Source organism: Anopheles moucheti, chromosome 3, assembly GCF_943734755.1.
Source record: "Anopheles moucheti chromosome 3, idAnoMoucSN_F20_07, whole genome shotgun sequence".
Taxonomy (NCBI): domain Eukaryota; kingdom Metazoa; phylum Arthropoda; class Insecta; order Diptera; family Culicidae; genus Anopheles; species Anopheles moucheti.
The window spans coordinates 67211006-67224753 of record NC_069141.1 but is presented as its reverse complement, the minus strand read 5'-3'; the positions used below and the strand labels follow the sequence as shown (position 1 = coordinate 67224753).

General features: G+C 43.1%; 1 protein-coding gene across 2 annotated transcripts in view; it reads left to right on the top strand.

The window, feature by feature from the left end:
- Positions 1–13748, top strand: part of LOC128305150 (gamma-aminobutyric acid receptor subunit beta) — a 71539-nt gene that overhangs the window by 41815 nt on the left and 15976 nt on the right. For both annotated transcript variants that reach the window (XM_053042468.1, XM_053042469.1), the window contains one exon: positions 5264–5401. In XM_053042468.1, the coding sequence (XP_052898428.1) occupies positions 5264–5401 (138 nt within the window). The remainder of the gene's footprint in view (positions 1–5263; positions 5402–13748) is intronic.

Below are 13748 nucleotides of genomic sequence, written 5' to 3'. Positions count from 1 at the left end.
ATCTTATGCTTTTCTCTCACTTTTTTCCTTTGCCTGAACGTTGTGCGAAAATTATGATGTTTAATGTCACTAACCACTAATCGAAATATCAACACGAACAACAATTCTAAACCAAATGCCACATCACGTCGCGTGACATGTGCGTGACATCGAATCGAACGTTTCTAAAACAAACACAACATACACACACACACACATGTCATCTTCCGTGGCAATTCATTCGGGCTCTATATGGATGGCCATGACGATACATCTATCGGAATCGTATTGCGATGTGAATGGTCGACTAATCTTTGCCCCAAAAAACAAAAACAACTACACGCAACCTCACACCAAACGTTCGAAATACGGCCCGACACACAACACACCTTCTGCTAAAAACAAAAAAAAAACAAAACAAAAACCAACCCCGTGCTAAACACCCACTTTTTTTCACAAACCAATATATAATAAAAATAAAACCCTGGAGTCGGTTATACGATGCGAGATATCCGGTACTTCTGGAAAGACGGCCTAAGTAGTGTCGGAATGAGCAGCGAAGTAGAACTACCACAATTTAGAGTACTGGGTCACAGGCAGAGGGCGACCGAAATTAACCTAACCACAGGTACCCTATCATAAACAGTTACAACAAACAGCAAAAAGAAGTAAAATCACACCTAATTCATCATCCGCATTATTAACCAAAAAAAAAAAGTAACCAAACCTTCTTCCATTCATATTATCTTCTTTGTGCATTTCATTGACCCTCCCTGTCTGTCTGTCTATCTGTATCTGTTTACTCCTATCTGTGTTTCTGTTTCCGATAAGTTCTACTCTCGTACGCTTTCTCTATCTCCTACCATCTCTATTTCCACCCTAGCTTAGCTAGTATCGTCTTGTGCAGTTGTTGCACAGTTGTGTTTATTAGTTCGATATGTTTTATAAATATCATACCCTATGATATGTTTCTATGTTTTCTTTATGTTTCTCTCTATAATTTTTATTTTCTTGTGCACACTTTTCCATTTGTGTCGAATCACCTGTGTGTTTCTATTCGTACTGTCTTTCCCTAAAAACTTAATCCCTTTTCTCTGTGTTCCCCTTTTGTTTTCCGTTTTTCATTGCCGGCTCTCATATACATCATACTCATTTTCATCCAACCCAAACCCAAACCAGCCAACCAAAATACCAATACATTCATAGTGATTCATATTTCCTTCTCTGGTGTTTCTTTCGTTTAACGTTTAACGCAAATCAAAAAAGCAAATAAGCAACAGTTTACTGACTTTTGTTGTTTTGTTGTCCGTGTATAGTTTTACGTATTATTTTGGTTATTGTGTTTTCTTGTCTAGAACACTTATTAATTATACACTTATTTAATATACACTTACCCACTCACACACACACACACACTATGATTTATCAAACTTACAAACCCAAAACGACTTTGTCCAAAGTGAACGAATCAATTTGCTCCATTTGGTTTCTTTTGTCCGTTTTACTGTGGCCGACCTGGCACGGGTACACACATGTGTGCATGTGCACCTTTAAACAGAGAAAAAAAACACGCACAATTGTTGGTTTCCATTTTTTGTTTTGTTTTTGAGTTGACAACACACAAACAAAATAAAAGGGGTTGTATGCTTTAGGCGACAAGCAGCAACTCACCGAACGGCTCACCATATTGTCGTTTGGGTTAAATTACAGTTTACTAAACAGTTACTGTTAGTAGCAAGGTCAGGTTTTGATTTTCCACCAAAAGCGTGTAGAGGTGTTTGGTTTTATACTTTTTTACTTCCACATAATCAAACAAAATAATACAATACAATACAGCAATATGTCATTTTTTTTCACACCAACCACCAAATTACTATATAGCAGCATATTGATATCGCATTAGTACAAGCAACGATTGCTACGATCGGTTTCCTTTCTTACATAACACATACGCGACACTGCTCCAACGAAACAGTGCACAACTAATTACACCAACTTAGGCCACAAATATATTTTTTTTCGTTCAGCCATTTGAATCGGTTATGCTGCAAATTTTAAAAAAATAACAATTTCACCAAATAACGTTACCAAACGTGAATCGAAACTCACGTACGTATCGGGGCCCGCCCCTTCTCGACAGCAATGGTGTGTGTATATGTCGTACACGTTACATATTGTTTTATTTATGGTTTTATATTGCTCACCCTCACTGTAGCAAGTTGTACATGTTTTTTTTTTATTTATTTCCACACATCACAAGCAAACATGTGCAAAAGGAACGGAAAATGCACCCACAGTGTTGTTTGGTTCCGAGGAGGCCGAAGCTTATCGGTGGAGTGTTCATCCAAAAAAAAAAAATATCGACGCAATTCCGCAAGACTTTAATTACTTTCTTTCCTTGCTTTCGATCGATGAATATGGTGAAGAAAGCTGTAAGAATGTTCTTTTCCCGTACACTTCATTTATTTGTTTCCACGCCGTACATCCAGCAGCAATTCGACCATCCAGGATCGTACTTTTAATTTGTTCCAACAACTCCCTCGAACAAACTCCTCCCGCCTCTGCTGGCCATTTAGTGCCCCGTACGGTGGGCAATTAGTTTGTCCGCACGCGGCGTAATCCATTCATCGTAGTGCATAACGCTTTACAGGACTTTGTCCCCGTTTTTGCATAGTGTCCTTGGATTTCCGTGTCTTTTTTGTTTTGTTGTTTCAAAATGGCGTTTCGCTTCGATCTGGACAGTGACGAAACGCGCTAATGTAAAGGGCCAAATGTAGCAGGAACGCAAAACTTACAATTAGCCTCGCCAATCATTTCGCACATTGCGTTTATTATTATGCTGATCGGCAGGTTCAGCACTGCCAGGCATCATGGTTTCTTAGATGATGATTTTATGATTTTTTTTTTGTTTTTGTTTTCATCTCTTACTTCTTCTTACTTTCTCTTCCTACTAATTGTTAGCGAAGGTTGACGTTTTGTACAATGGAACATGTTTAACAGGGCAACGCAAAACATGAATGCGATATTTTAAGGTTATTTCGCTAAATAGTAGTTATATTATTGTTGTCATTTTTTCTTAAATCCATTTCTTCAGATAGATTTTCGCAATGAGTGGTTAACGAGATTACCAAACTACAAAATACCAATACCCAATCGCAACTACCACGTAAAGCTGTTCTTCCGCCCCTAGCGAATGCGATTGCCAGTGTGTTTTTCCCCTTTAGTTGATCGACCTGTTTTTATTTTTTAATTGTTGTCCCATTTTATTCACTGTTAGCCGTGATATATCGTATGCCGACCCATTTCAATGTGAATGTGTGCGGTAGGGATCGTTCACATCTAGCAGATGGCATGCATTCAAGCTACTTCGAAAGCGGTTATACACCACACGCGACCATCCGCTGTATATCTGCTGGAACAGTTAATTTTTTCCATTGTCATCATTTTACGAAATGCAAAACAAAATACAAGCAACAACTAAAGGAAACCCAGAAAAAAAACACACACACATACATACAAATGCAGCATCTTCCTGGTGCCAACAACCATACGGCAGGCATCGGGTAAACACGCAAGCAACAAGATGGAACGTCCCTTCCCGTATGCTCTCCGTCCGTCCGTTGGTGTGCTTCTGTATTTGTGCTTCTCAGTTCAGCCTGCGTCAGCTACAAAATGTCAACTACAAGTGACACTTGACACATTTGCTTCCGTACCGAAAGGAGACGTACCACAACACTCTCGATCTTACTCGCTCCCTCCACTCTCCACCTTCTTTCGCCACTGCCAACCACTTAACTCCACTTCTAAGTATCGTTCAACGCTACACACAGTTTTCAGTTTAGAAAACAACCGACGAAAGGCGCGGGGGGAGCAAAAATAACACACACACACACGCCAAACAGCGCAAGAGAATATGAATTAAAACTGTACAATTGTGTCACCCGGCGCTCACCTAAAAATCTTCACAAAATGGATGACACATTCTCTTATGCCAATTAGTCGCCCTTAGTTGTCACCCTGCTTTATTTGACCGGGCGAACACCGAATGCCAGACGCACCGGTGGCGTGTACCCTACTTAACCTTGACCAGTATAATGATAATGAACTAGTTTTTATTCCTTTTCTCCTCGCGCCAAGCAGCGTTCAAATAGAAGCAAAATGGCGTCCTTGATGACTAAACTATTCTAAATTTTAAAAATTTGTACAATTCCCACCAGGTAGCGAGCCAAGTAGACTGAATAAAAACCTAATCGTACCTATGTGTGCGTTCAGTGGCAAACTTTTCTTCATTAGACTGTGTGTCCCATGCGGTGACACTAGAGGCCATTTTAGTGTTCATTTGTCTAAAGTCCTTTCATGCAATAAGAGAAGGTGAGCGCATACCCACTAGTGCAGGATGTCCGTAAGACGCTGCAAGTATCTTCTTCAACCACCCAATGCCAATAAGTTCACACAAACACTAGCGATATACAACACAGTACACAGCTTAGCATCATTACTCTGTCTAAGGAAGTATAGAAACTAATACAAACTAACTACAAACAAATGAATCTCCTACTCTCTAAACCCTAATGGTAAATATGTCGTTCAAGCGATCGTTTCTAATTCTCAAATCTTTCTCTCTTTTTTTTCTTTTTTATCTCAACCAACCGACAATGTCCCGCCCCTTTTTGTTCACTAATCGATACGAACTACAACAAAAAAAACCTCCAAAACCACGATCATATGTTAATATTGATTGTATGTGTGTTTATATATATTAATGTGTGTATGTGTGTGTATGTGCCTATGTGTAACGGTGGGGAACTAAATTAACTAACAATCTGCTACCGTAACTTCATCGTTTGTTTGACCACCCCAACACACACACACACGCACACACACGTGTAATAATCCTTTTGCATGTGCCTGCCACCCCGGGACCAACACGGGCACCTCTTTTGCGGCACTAATTAAACAATACGCTCGATAATTGCGCTCGCGAACGAAAAAAATCAAACAAAACCGCAATCCAATACTTTCGTCGTACAACAAAAAACTAACCCCACCCCCTACTAAACAACCCGAAACCCGGATTGTTGGGTGTGTAACGGCGACAACGTTCGATCACTGTACATTAACGAATTGTAATAATTCGCTAACGGCCCTCCAAACAACAACATCCAAACACCCACATTCGTTGACGTTGACTGAATGTATGTGGCGGGGGGGCGGTGTAAAACAAAACAACAACAAAAAACCAAAAACTTCCAACTTCCAACCCCCCCCATTATCCCGCTGGTAGTCGGCTACACGATGCGAGATATCCGATACAAATGGAATGAAGGCCCCAACTCTGTCGGAGTCTCGAGCGAAGTATCTTTGCCTCAGTTTAAGGTTTTGGGACACCGGCAACGTGCTATGGAAATCAGTCTCACAACAGGTACCTGTAGACGGTCACCGATCTTCTTTGTTAAATATAACTTACGCTCATTAAACCTCGAATTTCATTCAAACCTGCCCGTTTGTAATCATTACTACCATGACCAGTTTTTTGTTTTGTTTTGTTCCGTTTATCGCTTTTATTGCTCCAAAAACCCATTGCTCACAACAATAACAACAGCAACAAAAGAAAACCCTTTCTCGAAACAAAAAATTTTCCAATTTTCTTTTTTGTTTTCCATTAACGTTTCTTGCATTACACTGTGCAACAATCATAGTTAAAAGTATCAATCAAACATCACCGACCGAACGAAACAAAAAAACCATTCCCCCTCTCGCTCTTTCTCACTCCCTGTTTCTCTGTTTCGTCCATTTGAACAGCAACATGATGCTATTGCTCAAGATCCAAGTGTTGTTTCATTTAACTATCTTATCTATATAACGAACATTGTTTGTTTTTTCCCTCTCAACTCGCTCGGAGTGGTTTTTATATATCTTTATAACGTATAACGTTTTAATTTATCGCTGTTACATCCATTTGTACTTTGTTGTCTTGCCCTGCCAATTTTCCAAACAATACTCAGCTCGCAATACCATCGCAATACATTTACCGCCCATTTGTGTGTTTTGCATCCCACGTTGCTATTGGTTTTCTTTTCTTGTGCGAAGATCCCGGATAATTGTCATCCAGCTGTGTATTCGGTGTATTGAGTGCCTTCGTTCGGTTTTCGTTCTTACGTTCTATGCTCTCTAGTAATGTTTAGTTAGCGTGTCAGCTTTCACCGAGCTGCAAAGTAAGCCGCTTCCCAAGCAAAACATACCGTTTGCCCGTCCGTGCGTTTGTGCGTGCGTTCATCCCAGTTCATCCCATTCATTCACACGAAGACTAGACACACGTTGATCATCATCTGCTCGTGAATGCTGTACGATCGTTCCACATCATCAAGCATCGTTCCTTCCGCTTTATAGATACATACCAAAAAAACACCAACAATCACACTGTTGAAAACACAGCGAACTTCACTTCACTGTTGAAGTTTTGGGCACGCCAACCATAACCGGAAACCGGGAAACGTTGAACAATGATCCTAATCCTTACCCTTCCCTGTGAAAACGTCATCATATCCCTTCGTCAAACCTTTCGATTGCGACGATTTTTCCCAAACAAACAAACAAACAAAAACACGGTTCTAAGCGAATTTGGATTTTGGTTACGCCATTTTGGAGCTTAAAGCTCGTCCTGGTTTATGTCGGTACGATTAGCGAAGATTTTGATGGTTTTTTGTTTTCATTTCTTCTTTGGCTTCCTCTACCACAGCGTATACACAGTATCGTGAATGAGATTAATTTTCCTATACTTAAAGACATCCCTCTGAGGCAGGAAATGGGTACAAACACACCGTACATAGACGGATCGAGTGGGCCAATGAAGTATATTTCCGTGGAACATTTGTTTTTTTTATGTTGGGTCTTCGTTTTCCCAGTTCAAACGTCAGCGCTTCTTACGTGTCTACGTTGCCTTCTGGCATTACTGACTCTGCCGCATACAAATCTCCGACCTGCCTTGTGGGGCCCACGTGATGAAGCGAAGAGAAACCCACCCCTAACCGTACCATATACACCCACACTCACGTGCCAATCGGTACAGATTGGCTTATATGAGCAAACATGACAAGGGCTCTGGGCGGAAGCTCGTTTCGCTTCGATCGGATTGACAGGTTCATTAAAAAAATCCACGGTCCACGGTCAGCCTTAAATCGGGCAGCTCCAAACGGGCAAGATACGGGCGCCAGGGGAACGGTTCGGCCAACCGGAGAGGGGGGGGGGGGGGTAGGGGGTGTTGAAAAAAGAAAATGAAGAAACAGAAAATCCCGGCAGCACCACCCGAACGGCGGATGTTTAACTTTGATGAAAAGTTATCGTAAGCCAACGGTGTTTGGATGGAAAATGGAAAACCATCATCATCATCATCATCATCGTCCCTTCGTTTGGAGGGTGGAAAAACGTATCACCCCCCTCTCGGTACAGGGGGAGTGCGGAGAGTGTGGAACGTCATCATGCGTCACTCGATGCGGAAAAAGCTTTACTTTGACGGGTTTTGTGGCGCACCACACGGTCGATAGTTGTGGTCTCGTTCCTCGATGGTGCCACCGTGAGCCGGTGCTTTAGCTAAGCGGGAACGCTGTAGAGGAAGAGTTTTAAGCCACGATTCAAGGTAATCGTGGGCAACTGTTTTGTGACATTCTTGTGTAACGTTGGAGTGTGTAACTTAAATTAATCTTTATAATAGTTGCTTTTATCCTGCTACGAACGGGAGCTTTCCTTTACCGATGCGACCAATGGGTTTGGCCTTCCGTTTGGCCCAACCAATATCTCTCACTCGCATCTCATATCATGCGCTACCGTTACCGAATATTGGTGCGATTTATATAAATTCCCTACCCGAACAGACCGCGTCGTAAAACCGGTTGCACGATTAACGATACTGTTGCTGTTAACATCAGCAGCACCGAACGGCACCGAACGGTTCAAACCGACACTTGGGTCCCCGCTTACTAACCGCAAACTATCGCGATTGCCCATTAAATGCCTATCGAACACATCGTTCGGAGGGCCGGCGTATTTTATAGTGCACGATTTCGATCGTTTCGAGCTTTGGCGATAAAAGCACCGCTGGTTTGCCCCATCCCGTCTGTATCCTTTTCACACCCCCGGGGCGGGGAATGACTAATCTGGGATTAACGTATTTGATGATTTCCTGAACTCGGGACGATCAGTGACATCCGCATCGAGGCATGCGTGATACGAAGCGTTTCACACAAAAAAAAATCCCCACAAATGGTACCAATTCTTATCGGAAAAAAACCCAAACAACACTACCAAACCACCTGCAGGGCTTGAAAGGCTATAAAACTGTACCACCGATTTGTGTCAGTCTCTTTTGGGGGGACAGATTAGAAATGTCCCTATTTTATGTGCAAAATAGTATAGCGTATTAAGTTGAATGTTCTCTTCACTAAATCTTGCCCTGGACAACACATCATGGAGCTTGGGGGCTGCGTATTCATCTAACTGGAAAGACAGAAGTAAAACATTATATGACTGTCGTCCATAAACAATATAATAAAAGTGAGCTAAAAACTGACCTGCTACTATTCGCGGGGGAATATATTCGACCGGGAGAGAAAGCGAAACCGCCCGGGAAATTCGGTTTGTTTCACAGCAAACGAGCGATACTTAGATGAGATTTCTTTGCTCCCTTAATTCCGTGTGTTGTTCCAACTTCAACTTTTGATTACGCACAACACAAAGCGCACCATTCGGCGCTTCCCGTACAAACCCCCGTAATCCATTTTACAGCACAGCGGGTGTTACCAATAATTGGAAATCTCATTACCACCGCACGTACAAAGAACCGGGGACCGCGGGAATTAGTTGCACGGGAGGCACTCCCCTCCCGGTGCCTTTACATCCAATTTATCGCCCATTGCGATCCCGGTGGTGCGGTTTGCATTGGGTGGCTTATAAAGGTGGAAAATGAAACGATACTTCAACGCGACAAACAGCGTAGAGCTACACACATACCAAACAAAAAAAAAAGAAAAGCCAGCAGATAACCTTCATTACGCATAATGGATGGGGACCTCACCATTGGGGGGGGGGTTTATTTTGGGGGAGGGAGCGAACCGATGCGTGTAGGGGTTGATGTGCTATTTTCTTCGACGCACCGAAACGGGACAGGAAACAGCAGGTGGTTCACGAAATTATGCCCACCTTGAACTGTCATCCTAGGTGACACTTTTTTTCGCGCGCAAAAAAAAAGTAAATCCTCCCCACGATCGTTACCGCCAGATGGCGCCACCGCTTCACTCGTTTGACAGCTCGCCCTCTCAAGGAGGGAAAATGTGTGCGCCATTCTTTCCATTCCACTTCACCCTGTTCCTACTCTTTTTCCTCTTCCTCCTCCTCCTCCTCCTTACCCTATCTTCCCATCATAATTACACTTCTGACCTCTGTGTGTGGTCGATCGGAGTGGTATATAAAACAACAAGGACAGCGCAAAACCATCGACTCACGCACCGCTAACGAACCAATCCGAATCCGTGGTTCGAGCATTTAGCTTCTATTTTTTTTTTTCGGTGGATACCGCCGGTCCTCTTGATTGAGGTCCCATTTGGGTGCAAAATTATTTAAATATAAAGCTCGCCCCGCACCCCTTTTCAGAGCAGCAAAAGCAAAAGGTTCGCAAAAGCTCCTCCCAGTTTTAGACTCGTGTGTTTGTGATTGTATGCCTTTAACCTTCGGAACTCGCGGGTCTGTTTTGGTGGGTTGACCAGTCGCTGCTTTCCTTTTGGGGTGCTCTGCACTGGTCCACGTGGGCCGTCATGTAGTCACGCAAGCAGGACGTGAAAATTACAAACACTCTACGGCACGTGTTTCCACAAACATCAGTCGATCGTTTCCACGCAGTGTTTGGGAAATCATTACATGCTATTTCAGCTATTGCAAAAACCCCAATCCTTGTACATCCGTATGCGATTGAGAACGTTTTTTGTTTTTGGTTGCTAAAATAAATAATACTAAAAGCCCAACCAGGATATTTACCTGCCACCTTTCACCCCTCCGCTTCCGGTTCCGGTTCCGGAAAGGCAAACTCCGGCAAGCGACACACAAATAAAAACACAGCTTAAGGTGATGCGTGACAGGCAATTATTAATCTCCGATGTCCATTGTCCACCGAGCGGTACGGGGAGAACAAAATATTAATTATCAGGCTGTGGTTTGGAAGCACCCCTTCACAAATAAGGAACTTGGTGTGTCCACCCCATTGGTGTCCAATTTCTAGGAGTTCGAAAGATTCGTGTCCCCTCTTCTTGTGCCCTGCTGTTGTTGTTTTTTTTTTTGTTGTGCCACACGGTTCACACTTTGTGTCAGTAAGCTTTCCAGGTGGAACGCGTTTCCATTTGCACTTGTGCACATCCAGGTTTGCAGGGACGCTTGCAAGAATCACACCCATGTAAATGTATAGCACCGTCACCAAACCCACCAGGTAAGTGCCCGGTTTGATTATCCTTCTTTTTTGTTTCTTTGTTTTTGCTCGTAAAAACCAAATACCAACGAAATCCCTAACCGATTGCGGTGCAGTATGCTGATATTACGCCACCTGAAACCTTAAGCTGGACGGGCAAAGAATTCTTCCACCGGTTCTATGTGCGCAGCTCTATAGCCAGGTTCTAGCAAGCGACCAGGTCGCGAATAGCCGACGATCCCTGCGTCACCAAGAACACCTCAATAAAAAGGTCACACGTTAGCAGACCTTTGCTCACGATATTTGCAAAGCATCGAACCATCAATCATTCTTTTTCCAAACCTCAGTCACGGCCCGTCGGGTTCCGTCTGCATGGGCTCAGGTTAATTTCAGTCACATTCAGTTGATCGCAACCTGATATCGCAACAATCGATCGCTCGACGTTCGCAAGTTACACCTTTCGGGAAGCGACATTTAAGGTTAATGAGTTAATTATTCCTTATCATGCGTTATCAAAATTACACTAAACTGGGAAGGAAAATGCATGTGCAATGTGCTGCTCCGGGTGCTTCATTCGCTCACGAATGACAAACGCGGCAAAAGCATGGGAATGGGAGTTTTATTTGCTGTGGATTAAGTTCAAACCAACCATGCCACGACGTTCGAGATCTCTCGGGGCTTTCAAAGGAGGAACCCAAAGCAATTGGGGGAGTTCCCTCCTTGCACCTTGCGTAGTAATCACAGCCTAGCCAAAGACGACGGATAGCCGCGAACAATGATCTCAATGCCAGGGTGCGTATCGATGAGAATAACCCAAAGGAAAGGAACGAAAAAAAAAACAAGCACACACACACACCATTTTGAACACACCAACTATTCCCTACCTTGCCAGCGTCTAGCTTGGACTACCAAACAAATATGCAATACAGTGTCTAATCGAAAGGTGCTAAATTCTTGTATTAAATTTTTGGCCACGTTTTTTTCGCCCTCCCCGGCTCACAAATCGAATGTGTTTTGCGATTGTCACCGTTGGTAGAATGAACAGTCATACCCGGTGTGTGCTCGGCCTCGAGTTTGCTTCTTCATTGACCTCTGCCCGGACCGGTAAAGCGAGCAGATCCGAATCAGGCAAGGACTTCAACCTTGCCAGATTGGAAGCTAAATTAAAAGTTCCCATCGGAGTGGGTACCCGAATTCCCCGGGGATTGCAACAAAAAACCGGTCCCAACGATCGAAACGAACAGTGCACGATAAGATAATGGCTTGGCTTCTGGAGCCACATCCTGCTCCATCCAGCCGGGCCGTTCCGTTGTATCGGTGTTGCCGGAATAAGCGGAGCGGAGATGGAATGTGTGGGCGCAGGATGTGAACGCCAGCGCCAAGGATTTAATCTTCACTCGGACACCGGAATCGGTGAACCACTCTGGAAAACAAATCAAATAAACCGACTTCGCTCGCTTCACGAAAAGTTGTGTTTCACTCGATACTCGTGTATAGTGTATAGGTATGTGTTCCTGTGTGTCCACCGCCTGCCCTTCTAGCTTTGCAATTCAATTTGATTGGCAACAGATAGGAACTTGGGGGCGTGGGTTTTTCCTTTCTTTCGTTTTTGTTTTTACTTGCTAGTGGTCACTCGTACACAAGGGTACCCCTTTCGACCGGTAGTACATGTTAAGAAATTGTATTAAAAACCAAACCCCGCTGGACACTGTATTCTATACACCCAATCTACCCACCACCATCCCCTTTGACCTTTTAATCCACTCCACCCTCCCTCCCTCCCCCCTCCAAACCCCCACCCCTAAATAGCGCTCAGTTCGCTTTAGCAAACTCATCTCCAAAGCATCTACAGGACAATGTTTCGGATTTGATTATTGTAAAACACACAAACTACTGCAAATGGATGTTTGCAGAATGGAAAAGCCGAATGCTCTACACACATTACATCCCAGAGCATATCAGAGTGCAGAGTGATAACCACAAAAAAAAAACAAAAACCCAAACCCATTACCCATCGTTATACGTTTTGTTTCGTTTCATTTCCTCTCACTAGCATAGTGGAACGGTTCGAATCATTCTACACATTTGCTTGACTGCATCCCGTTCAGCATTCGAAACTCGCTGCCGATTCTTTCTCTGGTTCTGATTTGATTTTCGTTCTCGCATATAGTGTATAGTTTTGGCCATAAATTTCCCCGATATCTTCCACATCTTATGCAGGCGCTGATACTAGTGGTTAGCTAACGCTTTGCTGTATTATTGCGTGTTCACCCGGACAGGCATCACTCGCATCAGGATAATCATTAGCATCCTTTAATTGTAGTTACGGTTTCCCGCAATTGGGGAGAAAACCTTTTTCTTTTGTTGGGGTTATTTTATCCACTGTCATACCATCGCTAAACAGTTCTTGAAAGGGCAACGTTCTTTTTTTAATGACCATTTTAATTCGCTCCCAAAAAACCACAACGCACACACGGTGCGGTCACTCCAACCATCTATCAAAACATCTCCCCTCAAAACACCCGGTAACTTGATACGGGTTTCTTTCGGTGTACATAGGAAAACAATATCTCACGTGGTAGATTGGAGCGTAGAAGCAAAACAAAACAAAAACCATCATCATTCTAATTCGCTACAGTTTCCCCGGTTTTGGTCACACCCTTTGGCATGTCATGGCCGACTATGGTAAAAAGCTCATAAAATGACACAACACGCTAAGAGGATCATAAAACACGAGGGATGGTTTTTTTTTTGCATCGCAACCTCCCTGCAACCTTTTTCCCCATTTTCCCCTTTCGGATCGGATCACGTTCAACCATTTTCTCCGACACACGGTTTAAAACTTTACAAACCGTGGAGGCTATTTTTTCTCCACGTAGCCGGGCAAAAGAAAATAAAACAATACAAACCAAACCGCAACCATATTAACGGATTATTAGTCTTAGTAGCCTTCATTTTTTTTATTTGGCGCGTAGGAGCGTAGTTGCGGTTTTCAGTAAATTTTGCTCATACCTTATGCCTTGTGCGTGTTTTATTCTACACATCTTGTTTCCATTAACTCTTTAAGCTGCATCTCCCTTTGCATGGGTTTTTCGATACAGCAGGTTTGCTAATCATACATCTATAGTTATATACAGCAATACTTTACCGATATTTGTTTTTTTTTTCTCTCTCCCCGGTACTGAAAGCGAATAGTTTTAGTTAAGCAATTCCTAACCAAACAGCACAAAAACGTCTCTATTTTTACCCTGTTTTTTTAAATGTTGCTTACATTGTTTTTAAGGCATCCTTTGCAAACTCTCTCGCTCTCTTTAAAATA